The sequence below is a fragment of the Lepidochelys kempii genome, chromosome 5, assembly GCF_965140265.1.
Source record: "Lepidochelys kempii isolate rLepKem1 chromosome 5, rLepKem1.hap2, whole genome shotgun sequence".
NCBI lineage: Eukaryota > Metazoa > Chordata > Testudines > Cheloniidae > Lepidochelys > Lepidochelys kempii.
Genome location: NC_133260.1, coordinates 104552061 through 104579539, shown reverse-complemented (window position 1 = coordinate 104579539; position 27479 = coordinate 104552061). Strand labels below are relative to the sequence as shown.

The window sequence follows — 27479 nt, the reverse complement described above, 5'->3', positions numbered from 1 at the left end:
AGGAAAATGATTATTGGCTGGTGAGAAGGTGACAATAAATTCTGAAAACGTTGACTAAGGCTTCGTCTACACTGTCATTTTCATCGTTAAAACTTTGGTCACTCAGGGGTGTGAAAAAACCACATGCCTGAAGGACAAATGTTTTAACAATGAAAAGTGCTGGTGTGGACAGCACTTTGACGGTTCGCACTCCTGGGGATGAAGTGACCGCCCCTCGTTGGAGGTGGTTTTATTTTGTTGCCGGGAGAGCTCTCACCTGGTGATAAAGAATGTCTACACAGTGCACCTTACAACGGCGCAGCTGCAGCAGCACAGCCATGTCATTGTAAGGTGCGCAGTGTAGACACAGCTTAAGTGAAAGAAGTAGACAACTGTAGATTGCGCTCTCCTTGAGATTTTTCTTATTTTTCTGACTGGAAGTTGTTTTAAAGAGGAGTCATCACATCGCTAAAACTGGAATCAGTTTTCACATGAATCCAAGCAATTCAACAATTTTGATTCCTTATGTCCTATCCTTCCCCAAAAGTTCAAGATCAGAATTTGGATCCAACTTCCCTAAAGTTCAGGGGTGCTGGTTTGGAGCCCCTTTAACAAATAAACCATGTAATAAAAATATAGACGTGCCATTTTCAGAAAGACACTATAACTATCCCCTTCAACATCTTTTTCAGTTCAAATATCTATTTCATAAATGGAGTGCTTTTCTAAAAAGAAAACTGACAATTCTACATTTCAAAGCTTTCAGACCAGCAAGTCTGGATCACCTTGTTAATGTATAACATTTGCTGGAGCCTGTTGGCATCCCCATTTACTGACAGTAACAGACCTCCTGCTCTGCATGCAGCATATTGTTAGACCATGAAAGCACTGTCTATCTGATGGGAAAACATAGCCACTATTTGATATTCATGAACTTCCACACCAAAAACGTGGAAGCAGATTTATCCTTAAACTTCCCTAATACTTAGAGCAAATATTCATTACCAGAATTGAGAGACAGATATTAATCAGTGCTCTTCTGAACAATCTACAAAATCCAGACTTATTTTGTTCACAAGAAGTTGCTGGCTTGTGCTAAGTCAGCATTGTGGAAAAGGGATAACAAGCATAAACATACACCTAGAAGCAAAAAAATAAATAATATAATGATTACATGTGGCAGTAAACTTTTGACTAATTTTTCCCTGAAATTGAAATTTCTTTGATTTTGGTAGCACCCACAATGTGCTAGGCATTCTCCAAACAGCAAATATGGCAAAGTACTTGACCTGAGGAGTTCACCATCTAAAGACAGAGAGCTTAAGGGGAAAGTGTGCAATACAGAAGTAGAGCAGTCAAGGCAGGGCTTGTTAGTACTGGCAATGTAAAGTTAATATATTTTTTTTAAATGGTGTACTTTGTCAATATGTCAACTAGACTCCACACAACAGAAGTGACTCTTTGTGACCCAGGCTTTGGGCAGTCAGGATTAATGGTTCAAATGATAGTTCAACCTACAAGTTAGAGCAGCATTTCTCAAACTATTGTACTGGTGAACCCTTTCACACAGCAAGCCACTGAGTGCGACTCCGCCTTATAAATTAAAAACACTTGTTTATATATTTAACACCATTATAAATGCTAGAGGCAAAGCGGGGTTTGGGGTGGAGGCTGACAGCTTGCGACCCCCAGAGGGGTCCCGATCACCAGTTTGAGAACCCCTGAATTAGAGGCTGGTCTAGAGGGATAGAGTCCAGGAATGAGCTGGGGGTCAGTACCAGAAGGACAGAAGCTGAATACCAGAACCAGAGGGTAACCCAAAGTCATAAGCAAAATGCAGAGCTGAGGATCAAAGTCAGAAGCCATGGTTGGGAACAGAGGCTGGAGCACGAGCAAGAGCTGGTATGAAAACAAAGCTGAAACAGGATGGGAACAAGGCAGCAGGATAGAGCAGGGCAGAGCAGGGATTGGAACAAGGGCTGGAAGGAGCAGGCAAGCGCAGCTCTGGACATGGTACACATTGAGCAGCCATTGATTGTCTGTGGGTGCCAGTCTTATAAGCAGGGCTGCTAAATCAGCAGCCAATCAGGAGCTGTAGCTACCTACGTGAATTCCAAGGCAGTGCAGTTAGCTCTCTGGATGTCTAGCAGCAAAAGTAATCAGGGAGCAGGCCAGCAGCTGAGCTGGTCTGGCCACTGACATTCTTCAGGAGGGACTCAAGCGTACAGAGGGAGGCACCTTGTGAATGAACTCAGGAAGGGCATTCCATGCATAAGAGCACTGTGGAAGAAGGCAAGGAGATATTTATGCAACAAGCTGAGAAATGGGCAGGTGGGACAGACCTCACTGGTGGAACAAAGGTGACAGGGAGTCACACAAAATAAGACAAGTAAGTAGGGTGGGACAGAGTTAGGCAGGGCTCTGAAGCCTGTGGGGAAAAAAGCTTGAATTCGATGCAGTTGCATCAAATGGCAATTATAAGATACAGTCACAAAAGTGAAAAGCTGGCAAGCTGCAAGGAACCTCTTTAAAACATCACAATAGAGGCTCAAATTAAATGTACACCCGAAATTAAAAAACATAGTGAGAGGGTGAAAAAAGTACCACAATGGCTAAACAACAAAGTGGTTAAAAGCAAAAAGATATCTTTTGGAAATTTGGAAATTAAATCCTACTGAGGAAAATAGAAAGGAGCATAACCTCTAGCAAGTCAAATGTAAAAATGTAATTAGGCAGGCCCCAAAAAGAATTTGAAGAGCAATTAGCTAAAGACCGAAAAACTAACAGTAATTTTTTAAAAATACATCAGAAGCAGGAAGCCTGCCAAACAATCATGGGGCCGTTGTACAATCAAGGTGCTAAAGGAGCACTCAAGGATGATAAGGCCACTGCGCAGAACCTAAATGAATTCTTTTCATCAGTCTTCACTGCAGAGGATGTAAGGGAGATTCCCACACCTGAGTCGTTCTTTTTAGAGGACATATCTGAGGAACTGTCCCAAATTCAGGTGTCAGTAAGGAAGTTGTGGAACAAACTCATACATTAAACAGTAATAAGTCACCAGGACCAGATGGTATTCACCCAAGAGTTCTGAAGGAACTAAAAAATATGAAATTGCAGAACTACTGAATGTGGTAGGTAACCTATCACTTAAATCAACTTCTGTTCCAGATGGCTGGACGATAGCTAATATGACCCCACTTTTTACAAAAGGCTACAGAGGTGAACCTGGCAATTACAGGCTAGTAAGCCCAACTTCAGTACCAGGCAAATTGGTTGAAACTATAGTAACAAACAGAATTATCAGGCACATAGATGAACATGATTTGTTGGGAAACAGTCAACGTGGGTTTTGTAAAGGGAAATCATGCCTCACCAACCTATTAGAATTCTTTGAGGGGGGTCAACAAACATGTGGACAATGGCAATACAGTGCATACAGTGTACTTGGACCTTCAGAAAGCCTTTCACAAGGTCCCTCACCAAAGGCTCTTAAGCAAAGTAAGCAGTCATAGGATAAGAGGGAAGGTCCTCTCATGGATCAGTAACTGGTTAAAAGATAGGAAACAAAGAGCAGGAATAAATGGTCAGTTTTCAGAATGGAGAGAGGTAAATAGTGGTGTTCCCTAGGGATCTGTACTGGGACCAGTTTTTCAACATATTCATAAGCAATCTGGAAAAAGGGGTAAACAGTGAGGAGGCAAAATTTGCAGATGATACAAAATTACTCAAGACAGCAAGTCCAAAGCAGACTGTGAAGAGTTACAAAGGGATCTCAAAAAACAGGTGACTGGGTAAGAAAATTGCATTTATCAACATTGAATTTCATCTGCCAAGTAATGCACATTGGAAAACATAATCCTAACTATACATACAAAATGCTGGGCTCTAAATTCGCTATTACCACTCAAGAAAGAGATCTTGGGAGTCATTGTGGATAGTCCCATGAAAACATCCACTCAATGTGCCACGGCAGTCAAAAAAGCGAACAGAATGTTAGGAACCACTGGAAAAGGGATAGATAATAAGACAGAAAATATCACAATGCCACTATATAAATTCATGGTATGCCCATACCTTCAATTACAGTGTGCAATTTTTGTTGACCCATCTCAAAAAAGATATATTAGAAATGGAAAAGGCTAAAAGAAGGGCAACAAAAATGATTAGGGGTAAGGAAGAGCTTCCATATGAGGAGAGCTTAAAAAGGGACTTTTCATCTTGGAAAAGGGACAACTAAGGGGGGATGGGACACAATATGATAAAGGTTTATAAAATCCTGAATGGGGTGGAGAAAGTGAATAAGGAAGTGCTATTTATTCCTTCACATAACTCAAGAACCAGGGGTCACCCAGAGAAATTAATAGGCAGGAGGTTTAAAACAAACAAAAGGAAGTACTTCTTCACACAACACACTGTAACTAAGGGATATTGTGAAGGCCAAAACTATAAAGGGGCTAAAAAAGAATATTAGATAAAGTCATGGATCATACGTTCATCAGTAGCTATTAGCCAACATGGTCAGGAATGCAAGCCTATGCTCTGAGTGTCCCTAGCCTCTGACTGCCAGAAGCCAGGAATGGATGATAGGGGATGGAACACTCTTTGCCTGTTCTGTTCATTCCCTCTGAAACACCTAGCAATAGCCATTGTCGAAAGACAGGATACTGGGCTACATGGACCATTGGTCTGACGCAGTATGGCCACTCTTATGCACACGAGGAGCCAGAGGCGGAATTCAGATATGGGGAAGATTTCATCAAAACAAGAGGAAAGCAAGATGATTTTATTGCCAACATTTTGTATGGACTGGAAGAAAGCAATGTGTTAGGGAGGTTGGAGAGGAGGATGTTGCAGTAGTGAGACTCTAAATGCTGACAGCCTGAGAGTTTTAGACACTTGTAAGGATAGAAAGGATGGATCCTAAAAATGGCAGGATTTAGATATGCCCCACATGTCAAAGGCAAAGGGCCAGATTATAGGCTTAGGTGACAAGGAGGATAACCATATTGTTGACTAAAAGAAAAGGAGTACTTGTGGCACCTTAGAGACTAACCAATTTATTTGAGCATGAGCTTTCGTGAGCTACAGCTCACTTCATCGGATGCATGCATATTGTTGACTGTGATAGAAAAAGAGGGTGGGCAACAGAAGAGAAAAATTCAGTTTTTCTCCTTGTAAATGTATGCTGATGATTAGCCATTCAAAGGTAGATGTCAGATAGACAAGTTTAGATGTAGGATGGATGGATGTCAACTAGTCAGGAGTGGAAAGACAGATTTGAATAATCTGCACAGATATGGTAGGTGAGGTCAAGGAGGATCAAGACAAATAGAAGCCCTGAAATTTGGCCAACTAGTGTTTTGAGAGACCTAAAAAAATCATCAAACCAAACTTTCAAATCCTCAAACTAGTTTCCCCATTTAATATGAAACATCCATAAGACAGCAAAAGACAAACAAAGAACAAATCTCCCTCTTTCTTGTGGAACCTATGAGGAGCTATTTTTTTCCCCTAAAGAAAGGAAGTGCACAAGCTGTTTGTAATCATCCATGAAGAGGGGTTACTTTCTGTTAACTTGTTCTTCAAGAGTGTCCTCTACATGGTCTCACTTGTGGGATTGGTGTCCCCTGGTACTGACCTGCAAAATCGTCAAGAGAGCAATTTCCATTTGGATTAATTTGCTCACCTCTCTCCCTTTCCTCATGGAGTAATATGAAGGTATAAAAAGGGAAATGACCCCAACCACTGACAAGTTCCTTCCCTAATTTCAGGCTTGTTGATCCAAGACTTTAAACAAGTGGGAAAGGTGGGTGGAGAGCATGAATATGCAGAGGTGACACTATTGAAGAACAGCAGTTACCAGTAAGTAATCTCTCTTCTGTGAGTGGCCTCTGCACAGTCCCATTTGTAGGAGACTGGCAGGCACCTATGAAAGTGAACGAAGGGGTTTTAAGTGAATAAGGACTGCAAAACTGCCAATACAAGCATCAACTCTGGATGGCAGCTCAAGACAGATTAGATTGCAATTTCCCTCTCCCAGATCAGATCTTAGCAAGGGACATATTTCTGCTTAAAATATCTACAGAGCTTCAAAGAACAGCTTTACAAAATCTATTAAAATGGTAATTCAAAGGCACAGAATGGATGCTACCTTCAGATTATTTGAACATGTTTTGATATCTCCAGGTATGTAAACACCTAGTGAGACATCATAAGAGTGTCCAAGAAACTTGGGGAAATACAGACAGGTTAGTGGCCTGTATGAGATATAAACAGAGATGACTTTAGACTAGAAATGGGGATGAGGAAATCACATTTGGCATATGGAGTACAATTTATAAAAGACTGGCCATTTGGTTTTTATCTCACTAAATTTGTGGGATGTAACTACGGCTCTGAGGAATGACTTTTTCACAGGTTTATGGTACAGATGATACTCTGAGCATTAGCAGGCCAGAAGTCCCACAAGCTTTGTGATACAAGACCGATGCCAAAGCAAAAGAGATGCATGCACAGGAGGAAAACCTACACGGTAGTTAAATGAATGCGTCCTTCTCATGGCACCCACAGCACAGCCAAGTGTATTGATATGAAGCAAATCTTTATTTCCTTTGGTGCAGCCATCAAGACAAAGTCATTACCTCTATCAATCCTAGTGGTACATGGAGCAACCATTCCATAAACTTGGTTATTATAAAGTTTACAGGGACTGTTGTCCTGAACATGTAAGGATGGCAGCTGATATCACAACCCATGCAGCCTGAGATAACTCAAAAATTGTTCTTAATGTTCAAAGCATAATACATGACAACATTAAAAGCAAGAAAGGTTTGTTTGGTCAAGAGTTTCTGCTTCTCGACAGAATCCACTAGACTTCTGAAAAACGTCATCAAGCATCTCAGCAATCAAGAAATCAGTGCATCAATCCAAGAAGATTCAGGCTCAGATGGCGATTTCTACATCAACCTTAAGGAAGAGATCCAGTAAACTTGAAAGTGATGCTAACATCAGACCTAAGATGTCTCAAGTCAAAACTGCCAAGACCTGATTCATACCTGGCCTCCATCCTGACTGACCAGCTTACAGATCTTAACCAACAGAATCGGGGAGCACTCAGAGGAATTCCTGTTTTCTGTCCCAAAAAGGGGAGTCTGCCTGTAGCGGGTTGGTCACACCGCTCCTCCCTGAAAGGGATAAAGAAGCCCTAGAAAGGGCTGCAGAGAGGGAAAGCTAGGCTGATTAGGAAAACAGCCATAGCTGTAGTCAGCTTAATCAGGGCCCAGCTGGCCCTTATAAGAGGGCAGTGGACCAGAAGCTGACACACTCTCTCTCTGGCTCTAGAGACGGAAGGACCAGGCTGCCTGGGAAGCTGAGGAAGGTACCTAGGGTGAAGCAGTGCTGAGGAAGGGCAGAGGGAGCTGGGAGCTCCAGCCTAGCAAAGTCCCAGACTGCAGGCCTTGTCAAAGGCCTACAAAAGGGTACTGGGGCTGCAAAGGGGCAGCCCCTAGACAGACAGAGGCAGCTGATGATGCAACCTCCTTGCCGATGATGAATGATTTACAAACTGCAGTCTGCCCTAGAGGTTGGGGGCTAGATGATGACTGGCAGTAGCCACTTAGGTAAGGTGGGGATAAAGGATTGGGAGTTCCCCTGAGTGGGGAGACCCAGACTATGGGTTGCTGTGGTGGGCAGAACCCCTGGGTAAAGGACACTGGGGTCTGGGAGGGACACGGGGGCCAGTGGCAGGCGAGACATCAGCCGGCAGAGGGCACTCCTGGCTGGAAGAGCTAATTCCCAGGATGACCGACAGGAGGCACTGCACCAGTAAGTCATCGCCCTGCAACACTGCCCATCACAGTAAGTCTCGTCTGACCCTAAAGCAGAACTGGAGATGATGGATGTTCTCAATGGTAATAAATGGATTAATCAGGACCTACTCCCCTTGCATATACATAATGCCAGACAGCGATCTAAGATATTTGTGCTGTTGTAGAAAGACCTTCCAAAGAATCTGCCTGGACACACTTTGGCTTAAGTGTAAATAATGTCAAGAATGGATGGTACCTTAGTAATCAGTCTCATGGAGGCTACAGATGTAGTTTGAATAAAGGTATAACCCAATTACACTGTAAGGAACCGGTTTGTGGATCAAAGTCTAGATGCAGACATGAATGTCCTGATGTCTGAAACAGACAATGTCAGGACATGACATAGAGCTGCAAATTATCCTGAGAAAAGAAGCAATTTAATGCCAATGTCACCTTAAAGGTAGGAGCGATTTTTCATGTGCTTTGCGGCCAAGGAACAGCACTTAACACCAAAAATTTGAAGCAGATTGCCTACTAGGCTTAAACAGAGGAGGAAAATCCAAAGTCTTTCTGGCACTACAGCAGGATAAGTTCCAGGACTCAAGCATCAGAAACGTGGCACCAAAAAGCTCAGTCCACTAATAGACTTTCAGGGCCAAGAAACGGTGCTCGCAGGACTGGCTGTCCTTTTTTAAAACTTTAAAGTGTTGCTTTAGGAAATCTCAGTGTACAGTTGATTGCACATAAATAGGAGAATAAGAAGATCCAGTGATCCAGCATCAGCAGATGCTCGTTCAGTGGACTCAAGGAAACCTCATTACGGCCCGTCTTCATAAACAAAGCACGGACACTGATGTTTGGAATCTTGATGTTTCCAGGCAGTAATGGCTTCAGGTAGTGTCAAAGTCTTAGTTATTTTTTGAATCAATAAGGCGTGTGGCACTGAATGAAACCCACTAGCTACCAAATTGTCCTCAATCTAGGCCTAAGAATGGGCTTCCAAGGTTTCAGTGATGAAGGTGTCTGCATTCAAGGATACCTTGGTTAGGTGATGTGTTTCAGAGATGACAAAAGGCACTTCAGTTTCTTCTCAGAACCCTGGCCCGGAACTCATCTGGAGGAACTCCCACAGAAGGAATGTCTACCTATTGCCTCAGTTGACTATCTCTGCAGATCCTGGGAATTAACCACAGGTAGGTATCACCTGACTACTGAAATTACACAAACTAAGTGTCTGACATTGGAAAGATTCCAGAAAAGGAGACACAGATGTAAGGATGCTGACTCAGTATACTCCCAAGGATCATGGGGCTATACTATTTCTAAAAATGAAGAGTCAATGGTGTCCAGTTCTCAGCACCACCCTCAATCTATTTATACAGATCTGGGGACCTTTAATCACTTATGCTTGACACAGAGCCTCATTGCATGTGATTCTTCTGAACCTGTGGTGCAGGATCTCAGCACTGGGCTGGGGAAGTGAGGAAACAGATCGACAGAGTGAGACAGGTACCCAGAAATCACCTACTACAGGACAGGCCCCACAAGGAAAATAACAGAACACTACTGGCCACCACGTATGGCCCCCAGCTAAAACCTCTCCAGCACATTATCAACTATCTACAACCTATCCTGGAAAACGATCCCTCACTCTCCCAGACCTTCAGAGACAGGCCAGTCCTCGCTTACAGTCAGCCCCCCAACCTGAAGCAAATACTCACCAGCAACTACAAACCACACCACAGAAACGCTAACCCAGGACCTAATCCCTGTAGCAAACCTTGTTGCCCACTCTGTCCCCGTATCTACTCTAGTGACACCATCAGAGGACCCAACCACATCAGCCACACCATCACAGGCTCATTCACCTGCACGTGTACTAATGTTATATATGCCATCATGTGCTAACAATGCCCTTCTGCCATGTACACTGCCCAAACCAGACAGTCCCTACGTAAAAGAATAAAAGGACACAAATCAGACATCAGGAATGGTAACATACAAAAGCCAGTGGGAGAACACTTCAATCTTCTTGGACATTCTATAACAGATTTGAAAGTAGCTATACTTGAACAAAAAAATTTCAGAAACAGACTTCAAAGAGAAACAGCAGAACTACAATTCATTTGCAAATTTAACACCATTAATTTGGGCTTGAATAGGGACTGGCTCATTACAGAAGCATCTTCGCCTCTCTGCCTCTCCTGGAATTGTTTGGGAGTGGACTACATCCACCCTGATCAAATTGGCCCTGTCAACACTGGTTCTCCACTTGTGAGGTAACTCCCTTCTCTTCATGTGTCAGTATATTTATGTCTGCATCTGTAATTTTCACTCCATGCATCTGAAGAAGTGGGGATTTTACGCACGAAAGCTTATGCTCAAATAAGAAAAGATAAAGTAACTAAAAAGCTAGAAGACTGATTTGGGGGAGGCTGCTGGGGGAGGAGAGTTAATATGGAAATGAGACACTAATAATACATATGTATAAGAAAAGACAACAAAAAGTTATAAATGAGTTTGTGTAACAAAGGAAGGTTGAAGCTGTCCAGTGCTGGAGGTGACTGTAATGAGACCATCCTGATCAACTTCCCTCTTGTGAAAAGAAAAGGAGTACTTGTGGCACCTTAGAGACTAACCAATTTATTTGAGCATAAGCTTTCGTGAGCTACAGCGCACTTCTTCGGATGCAATTGGTTAGTCTCTAAGGTGCCACAAGTACTCCTTTTCTTTTTGCGAATACAGACTAACACAGCTGTTACTCTGTTCCCTCTTGTGAGTAACTGATCACTACTCGCTGAGTGTTTGGTCTTAAAAAATATTTGTTAGACCCATCTGTTGAGTGACTCTTAATCCAACACTGCTTACACTGTTCACCGAATCATTTCATGCAAGTGTTTCATCAGAGTCAATTGTGCCAGATCCTCAAAACCAGACTGTCAATCCAGATGGATGCAGAGATCAAACACCACTTACACTTCTGCTAGATCACTTCAAACAAGTGGTACACCAGCCAATAGTGCCAAATCCTTAGAATTGGACTTGCATGATTCAGACTGTTGTGGGGATGTTAATGCCATGTACAAAGGGGGTACCCGATGACTTCATCAAGTACTTCACCACATTCTATGATGCCAGATCCTAGGCAATTGACTTAGTTGACCTAGAGGGATCTGGGGCCCTAGTGCCTCTTATAGTGGGCACCAAACTACTTCTGATTCTCTGAAACTGATGGTGCCAGAACTGTGGCAGCATGTCAACAGTTTCAGGACCTCAGCAATGAACTGGGTCTACCTAGAGGGATTCCGGACCTCAGCAACATGCTGATTGTGCCAGGACCTCTGCGCTGGATTAGCTCTACCCAGTCACACCCTGGGGCTTTGGTGTCATATCAACAATGCTCGAATTTCAGTGCTGGATTAGGTTGACCTGGACAGATCCAGGGACCTAGTTGCTGTATCTACTGTGCTGGAATCTCAGTACCGGGCTTTGTCAGTCAGGTTAAGACCATGGACCTGAATGCTGCATGATCTGGAATAGAGTCACTTGGCTAGCGAATCTCTAAAGTCAATGATGGACTTACACATTGTCAGACTTAGTTTCTGGGACTTGAAGAGCTTCCCATCAGCAGGGTGTGGCAGCCCTCCTGCTCCATGTGGGTCCAGATGACACATGATAAATGGGTATCATTTCTATTTTGTTCTTAAATTAAGAAACCTGTGTTAATTAACTGAGAATCTAACTAAAATAAAAATAGCCCTGAGAAGGCAGAAGAAAAGGAAAAACTGACAAGGAATGAATTGAGGACACCGTGTGTGAAATGAGCTCACTGAACCTTTGGCAGTTAAGAAGGAACCCAGGAGCAGTTGGGTGCATTCCTCCAATAACCTGAGAATTGCCCACCGAGGAGGCAGAGGGAGGGATAATTGACCTCAATGAACACCACTCTTCAGAAGATTCTGTAACTCAACAATGGGAACTGCCAATCCCACAAATGGAAATAAGCAGAGGACACTTGAGGAAAAAACAACATTCATTCAGATTAAACTATTGACACAGAATCAGTACTTAAGTTAACCACCTTGATTAATACTTCCTCAAACCATCTGAAGAATACACCTTCAAGTCCATTCACTGAGAGGAAGCAAACATCAGTTTTAATACTAACTCAAAAAGTATTTAAACTTTCAATGAAGTCACAAAAACTGACTGCAAAAACTACAGATTGACAATTTGGCATCTCAAAGGAGAGAATTTTGAATCTTCTTTAATAGTTTGAATTGGATACAGAGATGCTTCAAAAGGAATAAATCATGAAGATTCTGATCCCAAACTTCACAGTAATTAGGAATGTCTAAAATCGGTCATATTGGCTCCTGACAAACGCTGGTCCATAAAGAACGTAGTTCTTAGGGTTTGTCTACACTTACCGGGAATCGATGAGCGACGATCGATGCATTAGCGGTCAATTTAGCGGGTCTAGTGAAGACCCGCTAAATCGACTGCAGATCGTCCTCCCATCGACTCCTGTACTCCATCAGATCGAGACAAGTAAGGGGAGTCAACAGGAGAGTGTCTCCCGTCGACATTGCGTAGTGTGGACCCCATGGTAAGTAGATCTAAGCTATGTCGGTTTGAATTACGTTATTCACGTAACTCAAATTACGTAGCTTAGATCGACTTTTCCTTTTAGTGTAGACATGGCCTTAGACTGCTCAAATTCATAAAAAAAAATTCTGCAATGATTTCTTCAATGATTTCTAGTGTTCTACAGCCCTTAAAATATCAAGAACAGGACTGAAAGATTCTCATTTTTAACAAATCCAACAATCTGAATCAGAGGAACCTTGAATTAGTGCATCTTAAATTGGATATCTAAAGCAACTCCTTTCCATTAAATTATGAGGATAGACAATCACAAGAAAAGTATTAATATGCGAACACTTAGATGCATGTAACTTCATGGAAATTCAGCATAAGCAGCAAGACTGTTAAGTTTCAGCTTACTGCTCATTTTGCAAAGGCTGATGGAATCCCTTTCTAAATTTGGAATCTGGTCCCACATTGATGCAACTGAGTAACTTCATTCACTAAACTCAACAAGATTTATGTGACCACAGTTACACACGTTTGTTTGTTTGCTTGCAAATTGGGCACTTTCAGTTGTGCATAAAAGGATAAGAACGGAAAGCCAAAGGGTAATTTCCCCTTCCTGCAACAAGTTTTTGCAAGACAAATCTCACTCATGTGATAAGCAGTTGCTCATACCCACAAGGAGAGCATGGAGAAGAATCTTAAAGGTAAGTAGAAACCATTTGAAAAACACTATAAACACAAGCCATAAAATAGCCTCTAATATTAATTTATCACTCAATGTTGCAAACACTTACATACAAGTAACTATGCTCAAGTGATAAGTCTTGTTGGACTCTTAATCCACCTTTCCTTGGTCCTGTTTAGTAAACTGGCTGGGGTAGGAGTCCAAGCCTCTACACCAATTTTTAAGGAAGTGTTTTGTGGGGGAACGGCTGGTGTATGTAGAAGAGTGACAAGAAAGGAGTTTGAATTTTTCTGTGTGTGTTAGAGAGCTTTCTCCTTTAACCCTCTCCAAGAAAAATGGAAAGGTGGAAGTCATCTAGAAATCCACAGAAAGTTGGTTTGTGTAGGTTAATGCCAGCGAGCAGTTACTGAAGGGAAAATTACCATTATTACTAAACATGCGCCTAAAATAAGATTTTTTTCCCTCTGTATTCTTAATTAAAGAGCTACAGGAATTAAGCCTAAAGGCACCAAGTTGGGCAGCCGTACAAACATTTGAGAATAGCAGCTGCAATATTTCTTCCCCTCCCTTCTCCCTCTCTGCTCCAAAATATAAAGCCCACAAGAGTATGACTTTACTTGAGTATCAGTATCTGCAGTAGCACCTGGCCACACCATCAGTTTGGGGATAGGGCCGGGGATACCAAGGCTCCAAAACATCAATACCACTGCCAAAAATAAAGAACAGAAGTAACAGCATCCCCCAGCTACCCAGCTTTGACCATATAGCAGCTGACTCAATAGGATGCCATGGCCATGTGCCCTGGGGCTTGGGTTGGGGTTGACTCCAGGGATGTAGTAATGTTCCAACACCAAGTACCTCCTCATGTGACTTCTCCAACAGAGACACATTGATGCCTTCGGAGGCAAACTCCCGCAGCGGCAGCAGCTGGGTAAGCGCTGTTGGCAAAGAATACATAACATTCTGATGCTATTTAGGATGTTTATTTCATTTCCTTGTCTAATGCCTTTTCCCCTGCAATTAACAGCTGCCTATGTTTTTTTTTTTAAAAACAGGATGCTTACTGCTTTATGTTCACCTGTTGCATGATTCAGAATTCCACCTGATGGCATAGAACTGCAGGAGGGGGGGTACCCTGTGTAAACATTATTTTGATTACGGAAAACAATCTATTCACACACTTATCTTGGTCAGGCTCAGGAAAAGAAAGGACAAACAAGACTAATGCTTCATATTTACTCTAGATGTTGATATGTATTGGTCACCAATGTAGAAATTTCCCAACATCTTTTTTTGAGCACGATGATCCAAAGTGATAACATTTTCCTGTGTAGTACTGAGGGCCCTCAGCTCTCAGTTAAATCAATGGGAGACGAGGACCTTCTGCACATCTCAGGATCAGACCTTGTATCTTTTATCCTAGCCTCACTAAAATTAAGATCTGTGGTGATTTTACAGGCATCACTGCCAAAAGTTCAAGATTATCAGCTGGACAATCAGTTTTATTAACTTGGGAGCAATAAACATGATGGTCAGGGCAGGATCTAAAATGCATCATTTCCAAAGCCCACTGTCACAGGCTCATCAGATTTTACATGCTGATAATAAATCCAGACTATATAAGAATATTAACAATTAGCATTTGTGAGTAAACTAAAATTCAGCTGTAATTAAAGTACTTTACATTAGAACACGAAGTTGTCTTCTGTCATCAATAACCATATACTTTAAGGATAGATTTTTTTAAACATATATTTTTGTTTAAATTAAAACAAATAAGTTAAATAATAGTTAATTTTTATTATTCTGTGAGCTCACACCTTGTTTATGAGGGTTAACTTTAGGAGCAGCAATGAACTTAACTCTAACATTCATAAAACAAAAATCTTTACATTGGTTTGGATAAAAACATACCACTTCATCTTCAAATCCTCCAGCCAGCACAAGTGAATAAGCTCCATCATTACTGCGTCCATGGATTCCACCAACATGGGGTCTGTGAACGCCTGCTTCACTCACCTTGGGTAATAAAATTAATAGAGGAAATCTTTAAGATAACTTCTTGAAGCAACTGGCCAACAATATTAATTTTTAACAATTCATTTATTGTTTAATGAAGTATAATTCTATGTGAAGAGGCAGTCTGCATAAAAGGTTAATATGAAACTGCCTAAGGAAGAGAGGATTTTATGTACTTTTAGGAGAAACAAAGTCACAAAGGCAGTCTGGGGTGAGCAAACATTTTGCCCTTAGGGCCACATCAGGGTTCCAAAACTGTATGGGGGGCTGGGTAGAGACGGCTGTGCCTCCCCAAACCCTAACCCTAACCCTATCCGCCCCCTCCCACTTCCCACCCCCTGACTGCCCCCCTCAGAATCCCCAAACCATCCACCCCCCGCCACTCCTTGTCCCCTGACCACCCCCTCCTGGGACCCCCTTCCCCTAAGTGCCCCCCCGGGACCCCACCCCTATCCAATCCCCCCCTCCCTGACCCCTATCCACACCCCCACCCCGACAGGCCTCCCTCTAAAGCTTCCTTTCAGAATGTGGCCCTGCGAACATGGGCGGAGGACTCAGGAGGAGCAGGGGCAGCCACACAGCCGGAGAGATGCGGCGGTTTCCCTTTCAAAGCGCCGCTTCTCTCTGGTGGCCTGGTGCTCCTCCTGAGTCCTCCACCCGTGTTCGCCACGCTCTTGCCACCTGTCCCCTGTGGCTGCTGGTGAGCCTCCCTTCCTGCTCTCCCCTGCTCCCACAGTGTAGCCCCCTTCTGTGCTGGCGGCATGGTGAGCTGAGGCTGCGGGGGAGGGGCCTGGGGCTAGCCTCCCCAGCCGGGAGCTCAAGGGCCAGGCAGGACGGTCCCGTGGGCTGTAGTTTGCCCACCTCTGGTCTAGGGCCCAATTCACTGAGCAGTGATTAGAGGTGGCTGAGTGAGGGGATTGAATCACCCATTCCAGCTGTATGTGGGACCCAGCTTTAAAAAGCATGCAGGCTCCCAATGACTGGTAAGACATGTGGCTCGTGAGACTAAGGCAATTAGCTAGTTGAATTTGCCAGCAAAAGGACAGTAGGGAGATAAGGAAAGGAAAACCACAGAACCCTAACCTGCAGCTACTCTATACAGAAGAGCCCACAACTGGACAGAAATAATGTGTCACCAACACCACTGCTGGCTAGCTCTAACTCTGCCTGTACCTCTTGGGGCCACTGCCAGACAGGCATCTTGATTCTGGAGGCTTCCACCCTGGCCCTGTCTTGACTTGCTCGGAACATGGCCTGGCGGGAGAACCCACTAGTGTGTTGGGTGTCTTCTGGGAGTCCCTCAGGTAGGTGAGCAGCAGGTAGAAGTGACTCATCTGGGTAGCATCTAGGAGCATGAGCACTTCATTGACAGGGCACACATGGAAACACCTGGGACAGAGAATACTAACCAACTTCAGATGACTACAGCATCACTAGAGGAGGAAGGAGAATTGGCACCTCTACAGGGAGGAGATTGGTTGCTGGTCACCTCGGGCAGCAGACAGTGCTTCACCGCCATGCAGGTCCCCCATCCATCATGGTCAAGAACCAGTATGGAGTACTGGCCATAGAAGGTAAGGAGCAGACCCCAACAGCTAAGGAGGAGGAGCCATCTTCTCCCAAGACTTCTCCCTTCACCACACCCCAGAGAAGCAAGTATAGGGTGCTGGTGGTCGGGGATTCCCTTCTGAGGGAGACAGACATCCATCTGCCAATCTGATATAGAGTCCCAGAGGTGTGCTGTCTGCCTGGAGCCAATATCAGAGATGTCACAAAAAGGTTGCCAAGACTAATTCATCCCCCTGACCCTATCCCATGCTGCTCATCCACATGGGCACTAAGAATGCTACCAAGTATAACCCTGAGCAGATCAGCAGTGAATACAGGACTCTGGGATTGAGGATGAAGGAGTCGGGGACACAGGTTGTGTTCTCATCCATCCACCCAGTTGAGATTAAGGGTCGAAGTAGAGAGACATATCATGGAGATGAATGCATGGCTGCATAGATGGCATCAATAGGAAGGCTTTGGCTACCTCAACCACAGGTAGCTGTTCTAGGAAGGACTGCTAGGAAGAGATGGGGTCCAACTGACCAATAAGGGGGAAAGGATCTTCATATACCAACCTGCCAACCTACTGAGGAGGGCTTTAAACTAAGTTCAGAGGTTGGAAGTGACAAAAGCCCACAAGTAAGCGTAGGAAAAACAATCCTAATGGACAGTTAGATATTGGGGTAGGGGGAACATGGAAAATTACAATAGGGTCACAGGAGCAAGAGTGAGATCAGTGAGGGAATCTGCTCAATATCTTAGGATGTCTATACACAAATGCAAAGAGTATGGGGAATAAACAAGAACAAGAACTGGAAGTATTTATAAATAAGCTAAATTATGACATAATTGGCAGCACAGGGACTTGGGATAAATCTCAAATGAAATATTGGTATAGAGGGGTATAACTTGTTCAGGAAGAACAGGCTGAGAAAAAAAGAGAAGTGGTGTTGCATTAAACATCAAAAACATATACATTTATTCTGAGGTCCAGAAGGAGGTGAGAAACAGACCGGTTGAAAATCTCTGGGTAAAGATAAAATAGGCAAAAATAGGAGTGATGTCAAGATAACGGGTTACTATAGACCACCAAATCAGGAAAAGGAGATGGAGGCATTTCTAGAACAAATAACAGAAATATCCAAAACACAAGCCTTGGCAGTAATTCTAGACATCTGCTGGAAAAGTAACACAGCAAAACACACACTTTCCAATAAGTTCTTGGAATGTATTGAGGAAAAACTTTTGTTTCAGAAAGTGTAGGAGGGAACCAGGAGGACAGCCATTGTAGACTTGATTCTGACCAACACAGAAGAATTTCTTGTGAATTTTAAGGTGGAAGGCACTTTGGGTGACAGGGATCATGACAGATTTCATGATTCTAAGGAAAGAAAGGAACTAGAGCAGCAGAATAAGGACAATGGACTTCAAAAAAACACACTTTTAACAAAATCAGAGAGGTCCTATAAAGAAAATCTAAGGGAAAAATGAGTTCAAGAGAGCTGGCAATTCACAAACAGACAATATAAAGGCATAACAGCAAGCTATTCCAATGCAAAGGCAAGATAATAAGAGGTCAGTGTGGCTCCAAGAGGAACTCTTTAATCAAAAAGGAATCCTATAAAAAACAGAAACATGAACAAAGTGCTAAGGGTCAGTGCAAAAGAACAATGCAAGCACATAGGGACAAAAGCAGACAGGTTAAGACACAAAATGAGCTACACCCAATAAGAGGAGCTTCTATAAATTCATCTTTCTCAATTGAAGACAACTGGCAGTTTTTCAAAGAGACATTATTAAAGGCACAAGAGTAAACTATCCCACTGCATAGGAAAGAAAGGAAGTATGTCAAGAGACCACACTGGCTCAACCAGGAGACCTTCAATGATCTAAAACTCAAAAAAAAGAGTCCTACAAAAAGTGGAAACTCAGCCAAAATTACAAATTACACAGTTATGTAGGGACAAAATTAGAAAAGCCAACGCACAAAACGAGATCAAACTAGCTAGAGACATAAAAGGAAACAAGAACACATTATACAAATACATTAGAAGCAAGAGGAAGACCAAGGACAGAGTAGGCCCGTTACTCAATGAGGGGGGAAAGACAATAACAGAAAATGTGGAAACGGTAGAGGTGCTTAATGAATTCTTTGTTTCGGTTTTCACCAAGAAGGTTGGTGGCGATTGGACATCTAACATAGTGAATGCCAGTGAAAATGAGGTAGGATCAGAGTCTAAAATAGGGAAAGAACAAGTCAAAAATTACTTAGACAAGTCAGATGTCTTCAGATCACCACGGCCTGATGAAATGAATCCTAGAATACTCAAGGAGCTGACTGAGGAGATATCTGAGCCATTAGAAATTATCTTTGAGAAGTCATGGAAGACGGGAGACATTCCAGAAGACTGGAAAAGGGCAAATATAGTGTTCATCTATAAAAAGGGAAATAAAGACAACCCAGGGAATTACAGACCAGTCAGCTTAACTTCTGTACCCGGAAAGATAATGGAGGAAATAACTAAGCAATTTCCAAACACCTAGAAGATGATATGGTGATAAATAACAGTCAGCATGGATCTGTCAAGAACAAATAGTGTCAAACCAACCTGATAGCCTCCTTTGACAGGGTAACAAGCCTTGTGGATAGGGGGAGAAGTAGTAAATGTGGTATATCTTGACTTTAGTAAGGATTTTCATACTGTCTCACATGACCTTCTCATAAAAAAAACTATGGAAATACAATCTAGATGGAGCTACTATAAGGTAGGTGCATAACTGGTTGGAAAATCGTTCCCAGAGAGTAGTTATCAGTGGTTCACAGTCATGCTGGAAGGCCATAACGAGTGGGGTCCCGCAGGGATCAGTTCTGGGTCCAGTTCTGTTCAATATGTTCATCAATGATTTAGATAATGGCATAGAGAGTACACCTATAAAGTCTGCGGACAATACCAAGCTGGGAGGGGTTGTAAGTGCCTTGGAGGATAAGATTAACATTCTAAAGGATCTGGACAAACTGGAGAAATGGTCTGAAGTAAATAGGATTAAATTCAATAAGGACAAATGCAAAGTACTCCACTTAGGAAGGAACAATCAGTTGCACACATACAAAATGGGAAACGACTGCCTAGAAAGGAGTACTGGGGAAAGGGATCTGGGGGTCATAGTGGATCACAAGCTAAATATGAGTCAACAGTGTAACGCTGTTGCAGAAAAAAAAAAAGAAAAAAAAAGCAATCATCATTCTGGGATGTATTAGCAGGAGTATTGTAAGCAAGACATGAGAAGTATTTCTTCTGCTCAACTCCACACTGATTAGGCCTCAACTGGAGTATTGTGCCCAGTTCTGGGTGCCACATTTCAGGAAAGATGTGGACAAATTGGAGAAAGTCCAGAGAAGAGCAACAAAAATGATTAGAGGTCTAGAAAACATGACCTATGAGGGAAGATTGAAAAAACTGGGTTTGTTTAACCTGGAGAAGAGAAGACTGAGAGGGGACACGATAACAGTTTTCAAGTACACAAAAGGTTGTTACAAGGAGGAGGGAGAGAAATTGCTCTTCTTAACCTCTGAGGATAGGACAAGAAGCAATGGGCTTAAATTACAGCAACGGAGTTTTAGGTTGAACATTAGGAAAAACTTCCTAACTGTCAGTGGTTAAGCACTGGAATAAATTGCCTAGGGAGGTTGTGGAATCTCCATCACTGGGGATTTTTAAGAGTAGGTTGGACAAACACCTATCAGGGATGATCTAGATAATACCTAGTCCTGATATGAGTGTAGGGAACTGGACTAGATGACCTCTCGAGGTCCCTCCCAGTTCTATGATTCTATAACTCTATTTGGCACTGTGGAGGTCTCAGCTCACATACTGCATCCAATTCTGGGCACCATATTTTAGGAAAGATGTGGACAAATTGGAGAGAGTCCAGAGGAGAGCAAAAAATAAATATAGGGTTTAGAAAACCTGACCTATGAGAAAGGCTAAAAATTGGCATGTTTATGCTTGAGAAAAGATTACTGAAGGAGGACCTGAAAACAGCTTTTACATATGTTAAGGGCTGTTATAAAGACGACAACTGATTGCTCTCCATGTTCACTAGAGTTAAGATAAGTAGTAATGGGCTTAATCTGCAGAAATGGACATTTAGGTTAGATATTAGGAAAAACTTTCTAACTACAATCATTGTTAAATTGTACCATAAATGGGCACAAACCTGAAGGCATGGTGGATTACGCACCCAAGAAAATATTTACCATTTACTTAAGGAAATTTAAGCGTTGCATTTTAGCCATCTTTTAATTGCTGATTGTTTCATAAATTAAAAACTACATTAAAAAACCACAGAGGCTGAAAAGTCAAGTACTGAAAAGGTAGCAAATGTCAGAATTAAGTATGCCAGTTACAACCTTAATTCAATACCATTATACATATGCACTGTAATACAATCTTTAATTGCACGATCATGTACTATTTATTTCAGAGGCTATCTTCCTCTTTCAGTGCACAGGATGGATAGTGCTCACTGAATAGAAATTCAATATTTGTTTTTATCCTCAAAATTGAATGTGTGGTCCCCATACTTCATTCACCACATATCATCAAAACTCTGAACTGAATACAGAAGAGGAGGTTACTTACCTGTAACTTCAGGTTCTTCAAGATGTGTGGTCCCTATCATTATTCCACTGTGGGTTCCATATGTGCAAAATGCGTCAGGAGCCAGAGATTTTGGAAGTAGTGTCCGTTGTTTCCATGCATGCTTCCTGGATCACCTTGTGCCTCTGATCCAGGGGATAAAGGGGAGGGCAGACCAACTGCCTCTCCAATTCCTTCTCCACTGTAGATAAAAGAAGATCCAAAGAAGAGGGGAAGGAGAGTAGATACTGAAATACAGACAGGGAGGTCTGTGCAAAGGACAGGTGCAGAGGAGCACTGGACTAGGTCAAAGTGTCTTCTAAAGGTGTGAACGGAGCTGCACATGTCCCTCCTCCATATCTGTAAAGCAGCTATCTCCTAAAGCAATGCAATAGTCACTACAATGAGCTCTTACCCCATGGAGGGTTAGGGTTTCGACAGTTGATAGCAGAAGCTCATGGGGTGGCAGTTTGGAGAGTATACTGACTCAAGCCATGCTTGGAGGCAACAAAGGTAAAGTTTTGTGAAAGGAGTGATCTGAGTGCTGGAGACGAAATGCCTCAGGAGAGAGAGGCAAGTCCTAATTGATACTCAAGGGCTGTTTGTGATCTGGGCTATAATGCTGTTCATGGTCTGAAACTGCCTTTGGGGAAGTAAGCTCTTGCAGTGACCAAATCCAGGATGGCGCCAATGAACTCCAGGGACTTCATGGGTGTCAGAACAGATTTTTCAGGGAAGAAGGGAGGTATAGCATCATTAAGAGTTGACATATGGGCCTCCTATTGTGACTTGGCAACAAGGAGCCAGTTGTCAAGGTAGGGGAAGACAATGAGACCGAGGTGTCTGACGTGAGCTGCCAGTACAGCAAATACTTTGGTGAAGACCATGGGGGCGGTCGCTAGGCTAAAGGGAAGTAATCTGTACTGAAATGGTCTGGACCTACTACAAATCTGAGGAAATGTCTGTGGTTGGGATGAATATATACATGAAATTGGCATTCTTCATATCGAGAACTGTAAATCACATGTCCTTCTCCAGGGATGGTATTAAAGAGGCCAGTGTGACCATATAAAACTTGAGTTTGCAAATGAAGCGGTTGAGGTGGCACAGGTTGAGAATTGGTCTCCATGCACCCTTCTTTTTTTGGGTATAAGGAAATAAGTTGAGTAAAAGTCACTCTCTTGGTACAGAGGAGGGACATGTTCTATCACATCTCAATCAAGAAGAGGAAGTAGAGATGCAAACTCGATCGCACAGCCAAAGCGGATGTCATTCAGCACCCACTGGTCTGTGGTTAATGCACTCTAGGTGTTGAGAAACAGTGCTAGACAACCTCCAAATGGCATGTGAAGGTCAGCCGATATTGGACTTAGGGACTCTCAGCCTCAAGGTCCCATTAAAAAATAGCATATTGTCAGGGGGTTGAGATTGGGATACCAAGCCTGTTGCCTCAGACGTAGGGAAATGGGTCCTTTGAACCTTTTGCCTTTTGCATGGTGGTTTGAAGGGCCTTGGATACAAAAATTGCTGAGCCATGGGTCTAGGTCTAGATGACTGTCGATGGATCTTCCTCGTGGGGGCACGTTTCAGAGTAGCAGCCGTCTTAGTCTGGATCCATAAAAAGAACAGGAGTACTTGTGGCACCTTAGAGACTAACAAATTTATTTAAGCATAAGCTTTCATGGGCTAAAACCCACTTCATCGGAGGCTTGCAGTGGAAAATACAGTAGGAAGATATATATACACACACACACACACACACACAGAGAACATGAAACAATGGATGTTATCATGCACACTATAATGAGAGTGATCAGTTAAGGTGAGCTATTACCAGTAGGAGGGGGGAGGGGAAAACCTTCTGTAGTGATAATCAAGATGGGCCAATTCTAGCACTTGACAAAAACGTGTGAGGAATGGTAGGGGGGAAAAATAAACATGGGGAAATAGTTTTACTTTGTGTAATGACACATCCACTCCCAGTCTTTATTCAAGCCTAAGTTAATTGTATCCAGTTTGCAAATTAATTCCAATTCAGCAGTCTCTCGGAGTCTGTTTCTGAAGTTTTTTTGTTGTAATATTGTGACTTTTAGGTCTGTAATCGAGTAACCAGGGAGACTGAAGTGTTCTCCAACTGGTTTTTGAATGTTATAATTCTTGACGTCTGATGTGTGTCCATTTATTCTTTTGCGTAGAGACTGTCTGGTCTGGCCAATGTATATGGCAGAGGGGCATTGATGGCACATGATGGCATATATCACATTGGTAGATGTGCAGGTGAACGAGCCTCTGATAGTGTGGCTGATGTGATTAGGCCCTATGATGGTGTCCCCTGAATAGATATGTGGACACAGTTGGCAACGGGCTTTGTTGCAAGGATAGCTTCCTGGGTTAGTGTTTTTGTTGTATGGCGTGTGGTTGCTGGTGAGTATTTGCTTCAGGTTGGGGGGCTGTCTATAATCAAGGACTGGCCTGTCTCCCAAGATCTGTGAGAGTGATGGGTCGTCTTTCAGGATACGTTGTAGATCCTTGATGATGCATTGGAGAGGTTTTAGTTGGGGGCTGAAGGTGATGGCTAGTGGCATTCTGTTATTTTCTTTGTTGGGCCTGTCCTGTAGTAGATGACTTCTGGGTACTCTTCTGGCTCTGTCAATCTGTTTCTTCACTTCAGCAGGTGGGTATTGTAGTTGTAAGAATGCTTGTAGGTGTTTGTCTCTGTCTGAGGGGTTGGAGCAAATGCGGTTGTATCATACAGCTTGGCTGTAGACAATGGATTGTGTGGTGTGGTCTGGATGAAAGCTGGAGGCATGTAGGTAAGTATAGCAGTTAGTAGGTTTCTGGTATAGGGTGGTGCTTATGTGACCATCGCTTATTAGCACTGTAGTGTCCAGGAAGTGGATCTCTTGTGTAGACTGGTCCAGGCTGAGGTTGATGGTGAGATGGAAATTGTTGAAATCATGGTGGAATTCCTCAAGGGCTTCTTTTCAATGGGTCCAGATGATGATGTCATCAATGTAGCACATGTAGATTAGGGGCATTAGGGGACGAGAGCTGAGGAACCGTTGTTCTAAGTCAGCCATAAAAATGTTGGCATACTGTGGGGCCATGTGGGTACCCATAGCAGTGCCGCTGATTTGAAGGTATACATTGTCCCCAAATGTGAAACAGTTATGTGTGAGGACAAAGTCCAGTCACCAGGTTTGCCGTGACATTATCGGGGATACTGTTTCTGACGGCTTGTAGTCCATCTGTATGTTGAATGTTGGTGTAGAGGGCTTCTACATCCATAGTGGCTAGGTTGGTGTTTTCAGGAAGATCACAGATGGACTGTAGTTTCCTCAGGAAGTCAGTGGTGTCTCGAAGATAGCTGGGAGTGCTGGTAGCGTAGGGCCTGAGGAGGGAGTCTACATAGCCAGACAATCCTGCTGTCAGGGTGCCAATGCCTGAGATGATGGGGCGTCCAGGATTTCCAGGTTTATGGATCTTGGGTAGCAGATAGAATACCCCTGCTCGGGGTTCTAGGGGTGTGTCTGTGCAGAAACTACACCATCTGTTCAAGAAACTCCCTGAAAAAGCACAAGAGCAAATCTGCACAGACACACCCCTAGAACCCCGAGCAGGGGTAAGGAAGCAAAAGACTCCTCTTGATCAGAGTCTCCCCATGAGAAAGCTGATTCCTGTTCCAGAGGCGGTATCATTGGCGCTGCTGGAGGGAACATATATCTTGAGAAGGGATCAGGAAATTAACTTCTCTGAGCAGTTGACTCTCCGGGTGGTGAAGACGAAGCAACAGGTTCTGACCTGGATCATGCAGCAGTGAGAAGGAACATGTGAGGTGGTTGGATATTATTTTCAAATTTTCCCGCTCTGGACACATGGTGCACACATGTAACCCACAGTGGAATACAATAGGGACCATCACTAGAAGAAAAATTATTAATTTCCTTGGGGGTTTTCTATGGTACTCTTGATATCATCTTGGTCTTTACAAACATATATAAAATTTTTCTTCACAACACCCTGTGTGTTGAGGTGGTTTTATTATCCTCATTTTACCCATGTGGAACTGAGGCACAGATTTTAAGGCCAAAATTGTCAACTGTTAGTTTCACAACTTGAGAAGCCATTAGTCTGAGCTAGCAGAGTACTTAGCACTTTGTATATTTAGAGCGCTGCTCCCATTGACCTCAGTTGCTTTTGTCAGTGCACAGCACTTTTGCAAATCTCACCCCAGGAATGAGTACCTCAGGCTGAGTACCCAGAAAATGAGGAAGACACAATGCTCACTTGTGAAAATTTTGGTTTACGTGACTTGCCCAGCTTTCAATAGGAACTCTGTGGCAAAGGCAGGGATAAAATCCAGTTTTCCAGAGTAGCACTAAATGCCTTTAAATATGAGATTGTTCTTTTTCTTCCTGCAGTTCCCTTCCTTATTCTCCACACTTTTTCAACTTCTGCAAAAATGAAGCACAAAACAGGGGTCCTACAGACCACATCAACAGTTGCATGGGCATTTCCTAACTTCTGAGTATTTGACTTTTCAACCTTAACGTCTAATAAACTATGTTAAAATAATGTTATTTTATATGTTTTTTAAAAAATTAAAACTTGAAAAAACTTAAATTTCATCCTGTGGAATCATGTGGGGTTATCAGCAGGGTTAGGATTTTTAGCTCCACAGCACAGTCCTTCACCACTGGAGCCAATGAAGTAACTGGTAGCTTTAGAAGAATTTTCTGTGTGGACTTGCCACTAGTGGAGGAATAAAGTCATACAATTTGCCATTGGATTTCATAGTTAGTTATTTGAGTCGATGCTAGCCACGGTATTAAGAACGCACTCCGCCGATCTACTGCACTTAGTGGGGACATACACAATCGACTGTACAAAATCGCTTTCTAAAGATCGACTTCTATAAAATTGACCTAATTTCATAATATAGACATACCCTTAGAAAAGTTGTTTTTTTATTTATAACCTGAGAATATTTGATCTGGAAGTCAACGAGAGATATTAAACACAGAACTCTGCAATTCCATTTTTATAGATCAACTTTTCAGAATACAATTGGACTTTCAACTACTTATTTTCATTCTCTTCATAAATGTGTGTTTTGAATAGGACATGATGATCATAGAATATCAGGGTTGGAAGGGACCTCAGGAGGTCATCTAGTCCAACCCCCTGCTCAAAGCAGGACAAATCCCCAACTAAATCATCCCAGCCAGGGCTTTGTCAAGCCTTAAAAACCTCAAAGGAAGAAGATTCCACCACCTTCCTAGGTAACGCATTCCAGTGCTTCACGACCCTCCTAATGAAAAAGTTTTTCCTAATATCCAACCTAAACCTCCCACACTGCAACTTGAGACCATTAATCCTTGTTCTGTCATCTGCTACCACTGAGAACAGTCTAGATCCATCTTCTTTGGAACCCCCTTTCAGGTAGTTGAAAGCAGCTATCAAATCCCCCCTCATTCTTATCTTCTGCAGATTAAACAATCCCAGTTCCCTCAGCCACGCCTCATAAGTCATGTGTTCCAGTCCCCTAATCATTTTTGTTGCCCTCCGCTGGACTCTCCCCAATTTTTCCACATCCTTCTTGTAGTGTGGGGCCCAAATCTGGACACAGTACTCCAGATGAGGCCTCACCAATGTCTAATAGAGAGGAATGATCACGTCCCTCGATCTGCTGGCAATGCTTCTACTTATACAGCCAAAAATGCCGTTAGTCTTCATGGCAACAAGGGCACACTGTTGACTCATATCCAGCTTCTCGTCCACTGTAACCCCTAGGTCCTTTTCTGCAGAACTGCTGCCTAGCCATTTGGTCCCTAGTCTGTAGCAGTGCATGGGATTCTTCTGTCCTAAATGCAGAACTCTGATAGTCTGAAAGTCTGTCAAATATCACAGAACATTCTATAATGGAAATTACACTTTTTCTAACAAAAGTTTTAAGTGGTTACTCAAATGCAACAAGTATTTTTGTGAAAAATACACAGAGATGGAGAGCCATAGCGTAATTTTAGACTAAACAGAAATTACGTAACTTTGTCATTCTCAGATGGCTGTGTCTATGGTACAGCTCACCTCAGTGTCACAGTCAGGAACTAGAACTAGACTGGAATTCAACTGCCTCACTGCTGCCACAGAGGAACTGTCACAAATGCATAGTTAAGATTGACTTTTGCCCTTAAAAAG

At 42.8% G+C, this 27479-nt stretch overlaps 1 protein-coding gene across 5 annotated transcripts in view; it reads right to left on the bottom strand.

Annotated features, from left to right (window-relative positions):
• UHRF2 (ubiquitin like with PHD and ring finger domains 2) overlaps positions 1-27479 on the bottom strand; it is a 171938-nt gene that overhangs the window by 22427 nt on the left and 122032 nt on the right. For all 5 annotated transcript variants that reach the window (XR_012159104.1, XM_073345307.1, XM_073345304.1 and 2 more), the window contains one exon: positions 14986-15090. Coding sequence is in view for 4 of the 5 variants with exons in the window: in XM_073345307.1 (XP_073201408.1) it covers positions 14986-15090 (105 nt within the window). In the remaining variant the exon portion in view is untranslated. The remainder of the gene's footprint in view (positions 1-14985; positions 15091-27479) is intronic.